The sequence below is a fragment of the Hemitrygon akajei genome, chromosome 19, assembly GCF_048418815.1.
Source record: "Hemitrygon akajei chromosome 19, sHemAka1.3, whole genome shotgun sequence".
Classification (NCBI taxonomy): domain Eukaryota; kingdom Metazoa; phylum Chordata; class Chondrichthyes; order Myliobatiformes; family Dasyatidae; genus Hemitrygon; species Hemitrygon akajei.
In genome coordinates this window covers 34,714,092-34,730,786 of record NC_133142.1, presented here as the reverse complement: position 1 = coordinate 34,730,786, position 16,695 = coordinate 34,714,092, and the positions used below count along the sequence as shown (strand labels likewise).

Sequence of the window (16,695 nt, the reverse complement as noted above, 5' to 3'; positions counted from 1 at the left end):
CCCAGGTAACAGAATCAGGTCCTTGACATTCTTAAGGAGGATGGTGAGCATCCAGACGTTGTGATATACATTGGTAACAACAACATTGGTAAGGGATGAGATCCTGAAGAGCAAGTATAGATAGGAAGCTAAAAAGGCAATCTCTGGATTGCTGCCTTACCCAGTGAGGGTAAGAACAGGATAATATGACAGATAACTGTTTGGCAGAAGAACTGGTGCCAGGCGCAGGGTTTCAGACTTGTGAATCATGGGAGTAAATGTGTGTATTGGCCCCATCAACTATGGTAGAGGGGAAGCCATATGTCCTGAAAAATGAGGAATTTCAGGAATGGAAAACCTCTTCCTGAGAATAGATACAACAGAGATGGAGAAACTGAGAGAAAGGGGTGATGTGCTTTCAGGATACAGGGTATGAAAGATAAAGATCTTTATTAAAGATTAGCTTTATAAAGTCATAAGACCTTGAGAATTTGGCTACTTGGCCATCAAGTCTGCTCCACCATTGCACCATTGCTGATTTATTACCCTTCTTAACTCCACCCTCCCGCTTTCTCCGCAAAACCTTGATGCCCTGACTAACCAAGAACCTTAAAAAAACTCTGCTTTAAATATACCCAATGACTTGGCCTTCACAGTCATCTGTGGCAATGAATTCCACAGATTCACCACATCTGGCTAAAGAAATACTTCTTCATCTCTGTTCTAAATGGACGTCCCTCCATTTCAAGACTGCGCTCTCTTGTCCTAGACTCCCCCATTTTAGGAAACATCTTCTCCACATTCACTCTATCTAGGCGTTTCAATATTCAATAGGTTTCAATGAGATTCTGCCCTCATTTTTCTACAGGCCCAGAACCATCAAACACTCTTCATACATCAACCCTTTTGTTCCCTAAACCATGATCATGAACCTCTTCTGGACCCTCTCCCTCTCCCAAAGCAGCATATCTTTTCTAAGATAAGGGGCCCAAATTTGCTCACAATACTGCAAGTGTGGTCTGCCCAATGCAGTATAAAGCCTAAGCATTAGATCCTTGCTTTTATATTCTACTCCTCTTGAAAAGAATGCATCGAAGCACACAGCGAAATGTATCCATTACGTCAATGACCATCACAGTCTGGGGATGTGTTTGGTGCTTCTAGCGCCAACATAGCATGCCCGCAACTTACTAACCCATACGCCTTTGGAATGTGGGAGGAAACCAGAGCACCCAGAAGAAACTTGAGTGAACTGAACACGATCACTGATGCTGTAAAGCGTTACACCAACCGCTACGCTACTCTGATGCTTTTACTCAGCCCAGTGTATTAAGCACAGAGGAGGTGCAGATGGGATAGCTGTGTAATCAGTAAGTTAATAGTAAATATCGGTGAACAGTTTGTCTCCTGAGCTGGAGACAGAGAGGTCCAGAGAAGGGAGACACGTATTATAAATGATCTTAATGAATTTGAGGGCAAGGATCTTGGCGATTGTAGGGATGACTTACAGCGGATTGAAAAACTTGAGCATATAGACATTAGAGCTTTTGGAAAACATCAAGTTGGATATGTCTCTGGGACCGGACAAGATGTACCTCAGGCTACTGTGAGAGGCGAAAGAGTAGATTGCTGAGCCTCTGGCGATGATCTTTGCATCATCAATGGGACGGGAGAGGTTCCAGAGGATTGGAGGGCTGCAGATGTTGTTCCCTTATTCAAGCAATGGAGTAGAGATAGCCCAGGAAAGTATAAGACCAGTGAGTCTTACTTCAGTGGTTGGTAAGTTGATGAAGAAGATCCTGAGAGGCAGGATTTATGAATATTTGGAGAGGCATAATATGATTAGGAATAGTCAGCATGGCTTTGTCAAAGGCAGGTCATGCCTTACGAGCCTGATTGAATTTTTTGAGTATGTGACTAAATACGTTGATGAAGGTAGAGCAGTAGATGTAATGTATATGGACTTCAGCAAGGCATTTGATAAGGTACCCCATGCAGGGCTTATTGAGAAAGTAAGGATGATTGGGATCCAAGGGGACCTTGCTTTGTGGATCCAGAATTGGCTTGCTTACAGAAGGCAAAGAGTGGTTCTGGATGGATCAAGTTCTGGGACCCCTTCTCTTCGTGATTTTTATAAATGACCTGGATGAGGAAATGGAGGGATGGTCTAGTAAATTTGCTGGAGACACAAAGGTTGGATGTGTCGTGGATAGTGTGGAGGGCTGTCAGAGGTTACTGCGGGACACCGATAGGATGCAAAAATGGGCTGAGAAGTGGCAGATGGAGTTCAACCCAGATATGTGTGAGGTGGTTCATCTTGGTAGGTCAAATATGATAGCAGAATATAGTATTAATGGTAAGGATATAGTATTAATGTGGGATTGAGTTTAAGAGCCGAGAGGTAATGTTGCAGCTATATAGGACCCTAGTCAGACCCCATTGTGCTCAATTCTGGTCGCCTCACTACAGGAAGGATGTGGAAACCATAGAAAGGGTGCAAAGGAGATTTACAAGGATGTTACCTGGATTGGGGTGCATGCCTTATGAGAATAGGTTGAGTGAACTCGGCCTTTTGTCCTTGGTGTGACGGAGGATGAGAGGTAACCTGATAGAGGTGTACAAGATGATGAGAGGCATTGATCGTGTGGATAGTCAGAGGCTTTTTCCTAGGGCTGAAATGGCTAGCACAGGAGGGCGGAATTTTAAGATGCTTGAAAGTAGGTACAGAGGAAGATGTCAGGGGTAGGTTTCTTTTATGCAGACAGTGGTGAGTGCGTGGAATGGATTGGCAGTGGTGGAGGTGGAAAAGATAGGGGCTTTTAAGAGACTTCTGGATGGATGCATGGAGCTTAGAAAAATAGAGGTCTATGGGTAAGCCTAGGTAGTTCTAAGGTAAGGACATGTTCGGCACAGCTTTTTGGGCCGAAGGGCCTGTATTGTGCGGTAGTTTTTCTATGTTTCTATGACTCTTGGCAGTGTGGAGGATCAGAGGGATCTTGGGCTCCGAGTCTATAGAACACTCAAAACTGCTACGCAGGCTGACTCTATGGTTAAGAAGGCATACGGTGCATTGGCCTTTATGAATTGTGGGATTGAGTTTAAGAGCCGAGAGGTAATGTTGCGGCTACAGTGGCATGCAAAAGTTTGGGCACCCCTGGTCAAATTTCTGCTACTGACAATAGTTAAGTGAGTGAACTGATCTCCAAAAATCATAAAGTTAAAGATGAAACATTCTTTTCAACATTTTAAGCAAGATTAGTGTATTATTTTTGTTTTTTGTACAATTTTAGAGTGGAAAAAAAGGAAAGGAGCACCCCAAAAGGTTTGAGCTCTCAGATAACTTTTACCAAGGTCTCAGACCTTAATTGGCTTGTTAGAGCTATGGCTTGTTCACAGTCATCATTAGGAATGGCCAGGTGATGCAAATTTCAAAGCTTTATAAATACCCTGACTCCTCAAACGTTGTCCCAACAATCAGCAGCCATGGGCTCCTCTAAGCAGCTGCCTAGCACTCTGAAAATTAAAATAAATGATGCCCACAATGCAGGAGAAGGCTATAAGAAGATAGTAAAGCGATTTCAGATAGCCATTTCCTCAGTTCGTAATGTAATTAAGAAATGGCAGTTAACAGGAATGGTGGAGGTCAAGTTGAGATCTGGAAGACCAAGAAAGCTTTCTGAGAGAACTGCTTGTAGGATTGCTAGAAAGGCAATTCAAAACCCCTGTTTGACTGCAAAAGACCTTCAGGAAGATTTAGCAGACTTTGGAGTGGCGGTGCACTGTTCTACTGTGCAGTGACACCTGCACAAATATGACTTCATGGAAAAGTCATCAGAAGAAAACCTTTCCTGCATCCTCACCACAAAATTCAGCATCAGAAGTTTGCAAAGGATTTTGGAAACAAGTCCTGTGGACTGATGAAGTTAAAAATAGAACTTTTTGGCCGCAATGAGCAAAGGTATGCTTGGAAAAAAAGGGTGCAGAATTTCATGAAAAGAACACCTCTCCAACTGTTAAGCACGGGGGTGGATCGATCATGCTTTGGACTTGTGTTGCAGCCAGTGGCATGGGGAACATTTCACTGGTAGAGGGAAAAATGAATTCAATTAAATACCAGCAAATTCTGGAAGCAAACATCACACAGTCTGTAAAAAAGCTGAAGATGAAAAGAGGATGGCTTCTACAATAGGAAAATGATCCTAAACACACTTCAAAATCCACAATGGACTACCTCAAGAGGCGCAAGCTGAAGGTTTTGCCATGGCTCTCACAGTCCCCTGACCTAAACATCACCGAAAATCTGTGGATAGACCTCAAAAGAGCAGTGCATGCAAGACAGCCCAAGAATCTCACAGAACTAGAAGAATTTTGCAAGGAAGAACGGGCGAAAATCCCTCAAACAAGAATTTAAAGACTTTTAGCTGGCTACAGAAAGCGTTTACAAGCTGTGATACTTGCCAAAGGGGGTGTTACTAAGTACTGACCATGCAGGGTGCCCAAACTTTTGCTTCTGGCCCTTTTCCTTTTTCGTTATTTTGAAACTGTAAAAGATGGAAATAAAACAGTAATCTTCTTAAAATATTATAGAAATGTGTCATCTTTAACTTTATACCTTTTGGAAATCAGGTCATCTTTTAATCACTTAGCTATTCACAGTAACAGAAACTTTGACCAGGGGTGCCCAAACTTTTGCATGCCACTGTATATAGGACCCTGGTCAGACCCCACTTAGAGTACTGTGCTCAATTCTGGTCGCCTCACTACTGGAAGAACTTGAAAACCAAAGAAAGAGTGCAGAGGAGATTTACAAGGATGTTTCCTGGATTGGTGAGCATGTTTTATGAGGATAGGTTGAGTGAATTCAGCCTTTTTTTCCTTGTAGCAACAGAGGATAAAAGGTGACGTGATAGAGGTGTTAAGATGATGAGAGGCATTGATCGTATGGATAGTCAGAGGCTTTTTCCCAGGGCTGAAATAGCTAACACGAGAGGGCACAGTCTCAAGTTGCTTGGAAGTAGGTACAGAGGAGATGTCAGGGTTAAGGTTTTTATGCACAGAGTGGTGAGTGCGTGGAATGGGCTGCTGGCAACAATGGTGGAGGCAGCTATGATAGGGTCTTTTAAGAGACTCCTGGATTGGTACATGGAGCTTCAAAAAATAGAGAGCTATGGGTAACCTTAGATAATATCTAAGTAAGTACATCTTCGGCACAGCATTGTGGGCCGAAGAGCCTGTATTGTGCTGTAGGTTTTCTATGTTTCTAATTTAGTAGCAAAGATGATAAAGTTGATGTGTTCTGCATGACTGCAGTAGGAAGCAAAATCAAAGCAGAAGGGTTCTAGGTAAGGTTTGATGCAGACATTGTTCCAAGTCACTAATGAAAAGGCAGGCTAGGCTGGAGACCATAGTTACACATCAGATCTGTGGAGTTGAAAGAGAAATTGCTTATTATAAGCACAAGCTCTTCCAGATGGATGAGAGTGTGGGTGTAGGAGAACTGATTGGGTCTTTGTTCCACAAAAAGATGTGTAGTGTGCTAAGTGGTTCCTAGTGGGGCTGAAGGAATAAAGCCTAGACATCCATCGTAATGATGAGGCAGATGGGGAATTCAAAGTTGTCGACGTTGTGGAGAGCATGAGTGATGTCCTGGATGTGGCGGGAGAGATGATAAGGACAGATAAAATAGAGTTGAAATAACAAGAGGAAAGTTAGATCAGGTAAAGCAGGCAGAGATGATGGGTCTACAAAGTGAATCTTATTTGTGGATCTTTGGTAAGGGATAGATGTGGGCACTGTGGGTTTGGGATATTATCAGACTGTAAGTTGTGGAAGCAAGATCTCCTGATGTGATGGGCTCTGTGATCTACCTGGCCAACTTCAGTGAGGTTTTAACTTGATCAAACTATAACAAAGGATCATCTGTGACCTAAACAACAAAAATAATACTGCAACAGACAAAGCTAAATTGATCACCAACCAATGGATCAATGTAGAACACTTAATTTGCTTTACATCAAAAGGTTAAAGTTGGTAGATGACTAAGCAGTTAATGAAAGAAGCATCTCTTTCACCAATCAATTTCCCCGCTCTTTACTTCATCCTTCCCCTCCCAGTTTCACCAATCACCTTGTTTCTCTCTCCCCTTTCCCCACCTTTTAAATCTACTTATCTTTTTCTCTCTATCCTCTTTTCTCTTCCTGCTGTGGGTCTCTATATGAAACGACGACTGTGCTTTTTTCCATAGATGCTGCCTGGCTTGCTGAGTTCCTCCAGCATTTTGTATGTGTTACCTCACACTCAGTGATGGCCAGGCCCAGTATTTAAAAGGCATTAATGACAAGGCTGAAGCTTTCACAAATATATTATGGCTGAAGTGTCAAGCAGATTACCCAACACACACAAAATGCTACTGGAACACAGCAGGCCAGGCAGCAGCAGATTACCCATCTAGCTCTCATCCCCATCTTCACAGAAGTCATTCCTCAGCAACTTTGATGCATTCCATGTGGTCAAGCAATGGCTGACAGCACTGAATACAGTACAGGTAAGCCAAAAGATAACATCCTGGCTACGGTATTAAAATCTATGCTCCAGGAGTAGTTTCATCTCTCACTAAGCTGGCCCACATTTACAATGCTGATAGCTATCCAATATGGTGGAATATGGCCCTGGACAATCTCAGCTTTCTTATTTACTGTCCAACAGGTTTTTACATAATTACCTGCAAAATGGGAGAAAATAGGGAGACAAAAGAATTTTGATGTTAGGATCTGAAGCAAAAACAAACTGCTATAGAACTTAGCAGGTCATGTAGCACCTTTGGAAGTAGAGGGATAATCAATGACCCAGCAGCAGCACTCATGGAAGGAAGACTTTGGCTTGAAAAGCAGGTCAGGGGCTGGATATACTGTGATAAGTGACTCATCTCTAAACAACCTAAAGCCTTCTCACTTCTAATAAGCAGTAAATTGTTGCCTGCTGGATTATTTTTTACTTGCTGCATGAGTGCAGCTCCAGCAATAATCAGCTTGACACTCTACAGGACAAAGCAGCCTTTTTGACCATTGCCCCATTCATCATCCTGAAAATTCATTTCATCTATGTCAGTGTAGTTCACAGTGGCTCATCTGTGCACAGTCAACAAATTGCATTGCAGTTGCTTGCCTAGGTTACTTTGACACATATCCAAATCTGTGACCAGTCCAATAAAGAAGGACAAGGGAAACAAACGCGTGTGTGTGTCAGAGTAAAATCATTCAATGTCAACAGAAATAAAACGATGAATATGTGATAAACAGGAATTCTAGTTTTACTAGCTTGCACAAGCACACAGATTCTGCTGGACCCTGGGGAAAACTTCGGCTCCGCAGATATTTTCATAACTTTCAAAGCAAACTTGCAACGTTTATAGATCTTAACTATTCTAACAGTATGATAAATTTAGCAGATTTTCAGTGTTATATTAATGTATAATATCATTATTACCATTTTCATTTCCGGCAACCAAACCTGTAAAAGAAAATAAATAATATTAGTTTCTCTCCAAAGGATATTGCTAAAGAGTGTGTGCACATGCACATTAAAGCAGGTTTAAAATAAAAGAAATCTAGATATTTGCAGAGTGAAGTTCAACACAAGGTAGAGATAAAATGTTAAAAACCCTAGACGGAGGTAGTTATGCTTAAAATTATTTTCATAATAGATGTGCAGTTGATATTAAATACATTACTTTCTGAGATGTCACTTTAATTAATTAAATAATCATTGGCAATTCGGCAATTGTATCAACAGGGAAAAAACACTGAGATGCAAAACATGTTTGTGACAAACATGGACATGATGCAACGAGTAAAGCAACTTTAGTTCCTAACTTCTGCTGGGTATGCGCTTTCTTTACTGTAAATCACACAAAAGCAGCCACACCACCATGAAATATCGCTGGATTTTGAACGTAGATGTCAACTATAAATAACCTATTCACAATAGTTCAAAAGAAACTGTGCTGATAAAAGCTGTACCCTCCCTTACTGTACCATAATCATTTCCACAAATATGGCCACAATCTAAATATGAACGTCATCATGAAGAGGTCTATTTAAATTTGAGGACCTTCACAGATGTTCCAAAAATTATACTTTTTAGGTGCAATAATACAATCTTAATATTTGGTCAAGAATACACTAACATGCTTACCAATACAATTAACAAATGATCTTGCGTCAATTTATTTAAATTGTCCACATATAGCAGCCGATATGTTCTTTAAAAATTATTATCTTTTTCCAATAAATTCTATTTATTTCTGAAAGTGAACCATATCACCCCAGGGAAGGAATAATGTATTAACTACATTTAAGTGCTATCCCATTGCACTGGTTAACAGCACTATTATCAGCCTTGGATCAATTAGCAGTACTGTCTTCTGATTTCAACTGTTATTCATTGAACCCTCATTCCAGAGTTCAGTATTAACAGCTAAGCTGGAATACTAAAAGATTCCACAACAACAGAGCACAGGTATCACCTCCACTAACTAAACAATAAAACAATTTTAGGTACAGAGGAGATATCAGGGGTACGTTTTCTTTCACAGAGAGTGGTGAGTGGATGGAATGGGCTGCCAGCGACAGTGGTGGAGGCGGATAGGATAGGCTCTTTTAAGAGACTCCTGGATAGGTACATAGTTGTGTCTGAGCACTATGTGGCTGGGCATTGTAAATTTTCAGCACCAAAATGTGTCCCACTGTACATCTTTTGAAGCCTCTCCATGGTTGCTCTGGCAGTGTACTTTGGGTCATTGTCCTGCTAAAAGATGGACTTCCTCCCCAGTTTAAACTTTCTGGCAGAGGTCAGCAGTTTTTATACAGGATCTCGCTGCATTTAGCAGCATTCATCTTCCCATCAATCTTGACCAGATTTCCAGTCCCTACTGCTGAAAAGCATCCTGAAGGCCTCACTCTACCTGCACCACATTTTACAGTAGGGATGGTGTTGATTCACCATCAATAACTCTCGGAGACGGGAGGCGAACGATAGGCTTTTATTAGCTGCAAGGGACCACGATTAGCAGCAAGAGACCACCACACGACATCCTGGAGACTGAGGGGGGAGCAGTGCCTCCAACCGCCTTTATACAGGGGTCTGTGGGAGGAGCCACAGGAGCAGTCAGCAGAGGGGCGTGTCCAGACAGGTATATGTAGTTCACCACAGGTGTTCCCTGGCTGATGTGCAGTATTAGATTTATGCCATGTGTACCACTTAGTGTTGAGGCCAAAAAGTTCCACTTTGTTCTCATCAACCACAAGACCTTCTTCCACATCATTACAGTATCTTCTAAGTGGCACTTTGTGAAGTCTTAGTGGGCAAGGTTACATGCTGATTTTTTAAGGCCTTCTTCCTGGTCACTCTTCCACGAATATCATTTTTTTGCAAGGCCTTAGAGATTGTGGAGCCATAAGCTTCAGCATCTTACTCAGAGTGAGTGTTGGCATCACAGTAGCCTCTCTCACAAATGCCATTCATCTCTGGTAAGTTTGGAGGGGCAGCCTGAACTAGGCAATATGGCTGAGGTTTCGTATTTTTTCCACTTGTTCACGATAGACTGCACTAAGCTCTTAAGTATATTGAGATGGTCTTATATCCTTTCCAGATTTGTGCTTCTCTGGTACCATTTTCCTGACTTGTCTTGAATGCTCTTTTGTCTTTGTTTGGTCTGTTGAAAATCCACCATACTGTTGGACTTCACAGAGAGAGGGGGTATTCATTCTGAGGAATTCACTGAAAACAAGTGCTCCTCCAATTTTCTACATCAATAAATTAGGTGAGTTGGTAAGATAATACTGTATATTGCATTTCAGGAAAGTTAGCATAGTAATTACAAAGGGGATGAACACTTCTTCAGCCTCACAATTTTGTTTTTTAATTTTTAATAAATTGTTGTCAGGTTTTGGAATTTTTCTTTTGATTTGACATGATGCACAATGTTTTGTAATTATTTCAGAATATCGTACTTCAACATACTCTAAATCTAGAAAATGAAACAGTAAAATGTGTAAATAGTTCTGGGGCTGTATACTTTTTCAAGGCACTGTATTTTATACATACTCTGAACAGTAGTAAATCATAATTCAGCCCCCAGAATTATAATTCAGATACTAAAGGTGTCTCTTTCAGTGTAGAACCATACAGAGAGACAAAATAGATGGATAGATAGATAGATAGATAGATACTTTATTCATCCCCATGGGGAAATTCAACTTTTTTCCAATGTCCCATACACTTGTTGTAGCAAAACTAATTACATACAATACTTAACTCAGTAAAAAATATGATATGCATCTAAATCACTATCTCAAAAAGCATTAATAATAGCTTTTTAAAAGTTCTTAAGTCCTGGCGGTAGAATTGTAAAGCCTAATGGCATTGGGGAGTATTGACCTCTTCATCCTGTCTGAGGAGCATTGCATCGATAGTAACCTGTCGCTGAAACTGCTTCTCTGTCTCTGGATGGTGCTATGTAGAAGATGTTCAGAGTTATCCATAATTGACCGTAGCCTACTCAGCGCCCTTCGCTCAGCTACCGATGTTAAACTCTCCAGTACTTTGCCCACGACAGAGCCCGCCTTCCTTACCAGCTTATTAAGACGTGAGGCGTCCCTCTTCTTAATGCTTCCTCCCCAACACGCCACCACAAAGAAGAGGGCGCTCTCCACAACTGACCTATAGAACATCTTCAGCATCTCACTACAGACATTGAATGACGCCAACCTTCTTAGGAAGTACAGTCGACTCTGTGCCTTCCTGCACAAGGCATCTGTGTTGGCAGTCCAGTCTAGCTTCTCGTCTAACTGTACTCCCAGATACTTGTAGGTCTTAACCTGCTCCACACATTCTCCATTAATGATCACTGGCTCCATATGAGGCCTAGATCTCCTAAAGTCCACCACCATCTCCTTGGTCTTGGTGATATTGAGACGCAGGTAGTTTGAGTTGCACCATATCACAAAGTCCTGTATCAGTTTCCTATACTCCTCCTCCTGTCCATTCCTGACACACCCCACTATGGCCGTGTCATCAGCGAACTTCTGCACATGGCAGGACTCTGAGTTATATTGGAAGTCTGATGTGTACAGGGTGAACAGGACCGGAGAGAGTATGGTTCCCTGCGGCGCCCCTGTGCTGCTGACCACCGTGTCAGACCTACAGTCTCCCAACCGCACATACTGAGGCCTATCTGTCAAGTAGTCCACTATCCAATCCACCATGTGAGAGTCTACTCCCATCTCCGTTAGTTTGTGCCTTAAGATCTTGGGCTGGATGGTGTTAAAGGCACTAGAGAAGTCAAGGAATGTAATCCTCACAGCACAACTGACCCCCTCTAGGTGAGAGAGTGATTTGTGCAGCAAATACGTGATAGCATCCTCCACTCCCACTTTCTCCTTATACGCAAACTGAAGAGGATCCTGGGCGTGCCTGGTTTGTGGCCTCAGATTCTGTATTATCAGCCGCTCCATGGTCTTCATCACGTGCAACTTCAAGGCAACAGGTCTGAAGTCATTCAACTCCTTTGGTTGTGGTTTCTTCAGTACCGGGACAATACAGGATGTTTTCCACTGTCTGGGTACTCTTCTCTGCTCCAGGCTCTCCCATAAAGACCTTCACCCCAACTTACCATCTATTTATTCTTGTTTTAATTAGCAGCTTAAATAAGAGATCACTTTGCTTTTTTAAACTGTGTACTTAGGCTTGACAATTAATCTGTCAAGGCACTTCTGAATTTTGATGAAGTCGATAGTGACATTGATCGGCCTTATTTCTAATGGTGATGAGACAGCCTACAGAGGAGAGGTTAACACCCTGACACAGTGGTGCCAAGATAACAACCTCTCCCTCAACATCCAAAAAAAAAAAGAGCTGACCATGGATTACAGGAGGAATAGATGCAGGCTTGCCTCAATCAACATCAGTGGAACTGCAGTTGAGAGAGTGAACAAGTTCTCACCTGGACTGTTCACACTGGCTGTGCAGCAAAAAAAGCATAACAGTGTCTCTTACTCCTCAGGCAACTGAAGAAGTCCAGCATGAATCCCTACATCCTCAAGACCTTCTACAGGAGCACCACTGAGAGCATCCTGACTGGCTGTATCACCGGCTGGTATGGAAACTGCACCAACCTTGATTACTGGGCACTGCGAAGAGTGGGACGGGCAGCCCAGTGCATCTGTGGATGTGAACTTCCCTCCACTGAGGATATTTACAGCAGCAGGTGCATAAAGAAGGCTTGGAAGATCATTGTGGAAACAAGTCACCCCAACCTTAAACTGCTTCAGCTGCTTCTGTCTGAGAAATGGTACCACAGCATTGAAGCCAGGACCAACAGGCTACGGGACAGCTTCTTTTTACAAGCCATTGGACTTATGAATTCACATGCCTGTACATTGCAACAGAGTCATAATGCAAAGATTTTTACTCCCTCACAATGTGACATGGATGTAAGATTTAAATAAATTCAATTCAATCTAGTGTCTTCAACTATATTAAAAGTAGATTAGTGGTTTTACATGGTATGCTCTTTCCAGATGGTAAGCACATCAGAACCAGTTATTTAAAGCTGGAATATAGGGAGCACCCAGAGTGCAGCAAAGACAAAACCCTAATCTTGAACGCACCAATGGTATTTTGTTTTGTGTACTCACACTGCTGAAGGGATTTTGTATTTCTGCAATCTGCTTGTTTCCACTGTCAATTTTCACTCAATTCTCACTAACATTACTTAACACATGCTGCTTATTCTATAAGAATTATAATAATTTACAGCTTTGGATGTTACTCCAAATATTACAATTTTGATGATCAGTTTAGAATTATTATCATCAGCAATCCACTGTTGTAAAATAGACTAAGTACTACACACCATTCAGCAGGGTTTGTGTGGAGTAGATAGGAGGCAAACTAAATGAATATGCAATCTGTTATAAGATTTTTGTTGAATCTATATAAAGGTTTTATTTTATTCCCAATAGAAAAATAACCTAAGACACTCAGCATGCTCAGTTTTAAATTATTGAAATTTTAGATTTTCCTCCAATGTGAATGTTCTGCAAGGTAACTCCTAATAGCCCTGCAATTATATATTTTTTAAAAAGTATTTATGGCTAGGGACATCAGCTGAGCCACCATCACACTTAAGCACTTAGAATGAAATGGTCAAAAACAGAAAATCACAAGAAGGATATTAAGAGTAATTATATTACACGCCTTCAGTTCTCAGGGATAGATTTTCTTTTCTATAATGTCACTTGTAATTGTACAGTGTAATACTAAGTTTTTAAGACAACTTGTGTCATTTCCAGCAGAGTGACCGATGAAACATTGAACTTATATATGTAACTGCATTATATATGAACTTTTGGTTGAAAAATAACGACTAAAATCCTACAGTGTCTAGTTGTTACGATATCCAAGAGAAAACTTTGTTCTTAATGAGGTTCATGATTCTATAAGCAGATTTATGAAATTTAACATTTGTAATACTTTGAAGTATACTTAGTCATACAAGATTGTCTCCACTTCCTGTCTCCAATATTCCAATTTGATTTTAAATAATCAGTGTTCTCATTCGTGGAGTCCAGAGACAAAATTATATTAATTGAAAATTTTATCACATAATGAGAAAATACAAAATTCATAAAGGCAGAAAGTATTTCAAAAATTGAACTAAATAAACCATTACTTTAAGTTGATTATGCTTTCTATAATTATTTACTGCCAGGCCAATAGTAACTGTACAAAGAAAAAAAATTACCTCTTTCTCACAATTCGAGCTTATGTTTAGCATGGCCATTGGGCTGTTGGGCGCACTGCTTCCATTCCCTGGTGGCATGACATGATCACTCGTTTGGTTGGAACACGGCATGCTTAAGGGCTGATTTGTCAATTTGTTGCCCAGAGTAGTTGACAGGTACTGCTTCACTTGCTGCCTCTGTGCTTGCTGAATGTGGTATTTGGTTGGATTTTCAAGGTGAGTTTGCACCTACATGCAGAACAGAATAAAAGAGAAGAAGCATTAGTCATATGTTCCTTTCTATTACCAAAGCATAGTGTTGCACAGCGTAACAAAAATCCTGGCTTCGCTGTGAATTGTCACTGTTGGAGGAGCTGAAAATTTCTTTCAAGCAGATGAAGCAAAATAAAACATTGAAATCAGCAAAAGAAGTCGAAGACCACAGCGGGTTATTAAGGCAGAGTCCTAAGAAGCTTAAAAGTACTCATTTGTAAAAATTTAAAGCGCCATATTTTTATTGAATTTACCATGAATGAACTGCAAGGACAACTTAAAGAATAAATTTACTATTGCTGTCCCAAAGCAATAGTGAAAAGACTTGAAACTACAAAGGACTGTAAAATCCTGAAGCTAATTACAACATATTACATTTTTAAAAATTAAACTATAATTGAATCAATTCACTTTCCACTTGCACTTAATTGGAAATTTTAACTTTAGAATGCAGTTCTTTCAGAAGATCCTGACAGTCTATTTATAACTTTTGGATGTCATATTTACAGTATTACTTTAGGTATGATAAAATATTCACAACACACACAGCCCAATAGGTATTTTCATGAGATAATCAACTCAAGAACAACCAGTTTTGAGCAATTGATAAAAGATATCCTTCAATCTGGAACTGAATGCATTAGCAATTGCAGGTCAAAATATGTACAGTAAGACTTACCTGATAATGATTAAATTCGAACATCTCAAGTAAAATAAAACATTTGCTATGCTGAGAAGCAAATTAAACACAAAGCTTTTCCTTAAATACTTCACTCAAAAATCAGAGCAACCATGATCCAAGATGATTTACCAGTGGCCTAGATAAAGTGGTGTCAGAACTTGCTGGTCTTAAGACAAAAAAATGTTTAATTAGTTATGCATATAATGGTATCAGAAGCACACAGAAGCAGCTTTCAAAATGCTATGGTATCAAGCTGTTTAAATTAAAAATTATTTGCCACTAGCTGTTTTACATGGCTTAGACGTCACTGCTTTTATGCATAAAATGGGTTCTTTCATAGGGCAGCCATGATTTTTTGACTGATAATTGCTCCAAGGCTAATTCATTTCTTCGTTCCAGTCTTAACACTATAACTAGAAAAGTGAACAAGGGCTACAAAGAAGACACGTACAGAAAGAAAGCTCTATGATGGAATAAGTTATGAAAGGATCCAAATGTTATGGGAAATATACAAATAGATATGCATATAGCACCTCAACTCTCATTTCTTCTTTTATTTTGCTTGGCTCTTATTCTCAATTTTTATTCTCGAGCTTCCATTGGAGGCTGTCTGTCACCAGTCGATAGACGAATTCGACACGCAGATTTATCCGAAACTCAATTAAGATGTATTAAATTATAGAAATACAAAACATTTGTTTTCTTCTTCTCCTTCTAAAAAGTGCCTTGCATTTCCTTACTAATATATCCTAGAAATATTCACTGAAACAGCAAAAGAAATGTCACACAGATAAATCGGGTGTGCAATAATCAATGATAGGCATCTATGCGTCTGGAACCACTGACCATCTGACCAGTTGACATAAAACTTCATTGCTATTATTACATACGATTCTACAGCAATATTTATTTATCTTTGCCCTTGCAACTGAGCAAAAAAACATAGCTACTTGGAAAAATGAAATAGAAAAGAGGCCATAAGTAAAACTGTGGAGAAGTCAATACGTCAATCAATAACAGCAGTGTTTATGAACAAGGCCACTAGTTGCAGTTTGGTAAACATGTTATGAGAATATCCTTGCATGACAAGGACAAGTGCTGAATCACTGACATGGGTCTTTTGTTCACTTGTACTAGTCATCTGCTTGGCACTTATTAATAATCTTCAATGAGTTGTTCTTGGTTGACTTCAAAAATCAATGCCAACATCTAGTAAGCTGTTGATCTGGCATATGCTTCGCTATTCTGGGGAACGTGAGAAGTCTTCCAGTAGTAGTTTGAGAAACATCTAAACCACAAGGGGGCAACATTTTCCCAAGTGCTATTTCAGACGAAAGAGTTGTGAGTTAACGCTTTCTGTGAGCTACAAGCATATTATAACTGGGCTGAGATTTTACAATATCACATATATCAACTAGCCATGGGAAAGAAATACAATGGATTTTGTTTAATTGGGACACATCAGGATCAGTACATTTTGGCCCAATTAAGCAGCTGCTCAAACTAGCCAAAGTTTCATGGAAATAGTTAAAAAGGTACAAAGAAGACTAATTAAGTAATAAATCATGTATTAAATGTAATAGAGAACAAATTAGAATACTACCATACTACCACAGTAGTACAAAACTGTGTATTAGTTCCTAATATTTATCGACAGAAGAAATTCATACATGTCACGTTCTTTTGACTGTCAATGAGCAAAATAAGCGTAGACACCAAGGTAGATAATGAACCACCTTTATACAATGCTGTCACTGATTGCATCCTTCAAATCTTCATTTTCATTGTAATATTCAGGATGACTGTTGATACCTTCAAGTTCTTCATTGTTTCTAACTCATTGAAGTAGCAAAATCATTTTATTTTCACTTCGGGCCATGCCTGGCATCTTCAGGCCTTAATGCTTGAAACCACAATGAGCAAAACAGTTCTGAATAGTCTTATTGCTCATTTCTTGCCAACTATCAGTGGTAAAAAT

The 16,695-nt window shown here is 40.1% G+C and overlaps 1 protein-coding gene across 4 annotated transcripts in view; it reads right to left on the bottom strand.

The window, feature by feature from the left end:
• LOC140741873 (microphthalmia-associated transcription factor-like) overlaps positions 1-16,695 on the bottom strand; it is a 254,237-nt gene that overhangs the window by 40,430 nt on the left and 197,112 nt on the right. For 3 of the 4 annotated variants that reach the window (XM_073072375.1, XM_073072372.1, XM_073072373.1), the window contains exons 3-5: positions 13,784-14,011; positions 7,465-7,488; positions 4,464-4,520 (exon numbers count right to left, since the gene is read on the bottom strand). In XM_073072375.1, the coding sequence (XP_072928476.1) occupies positions 4,464-4,520; positions 7,465-7,488; positions 13,784-14,011 (309 nt within the window). The remainder of the gene's footprint in view (positions 1-4,463; positions 4,521-7,464; positions 7,489-13,783; positions 14,012-16,695) is intronic. The other variant, XM_073072374.1, reaches the window with a different exon arrangement.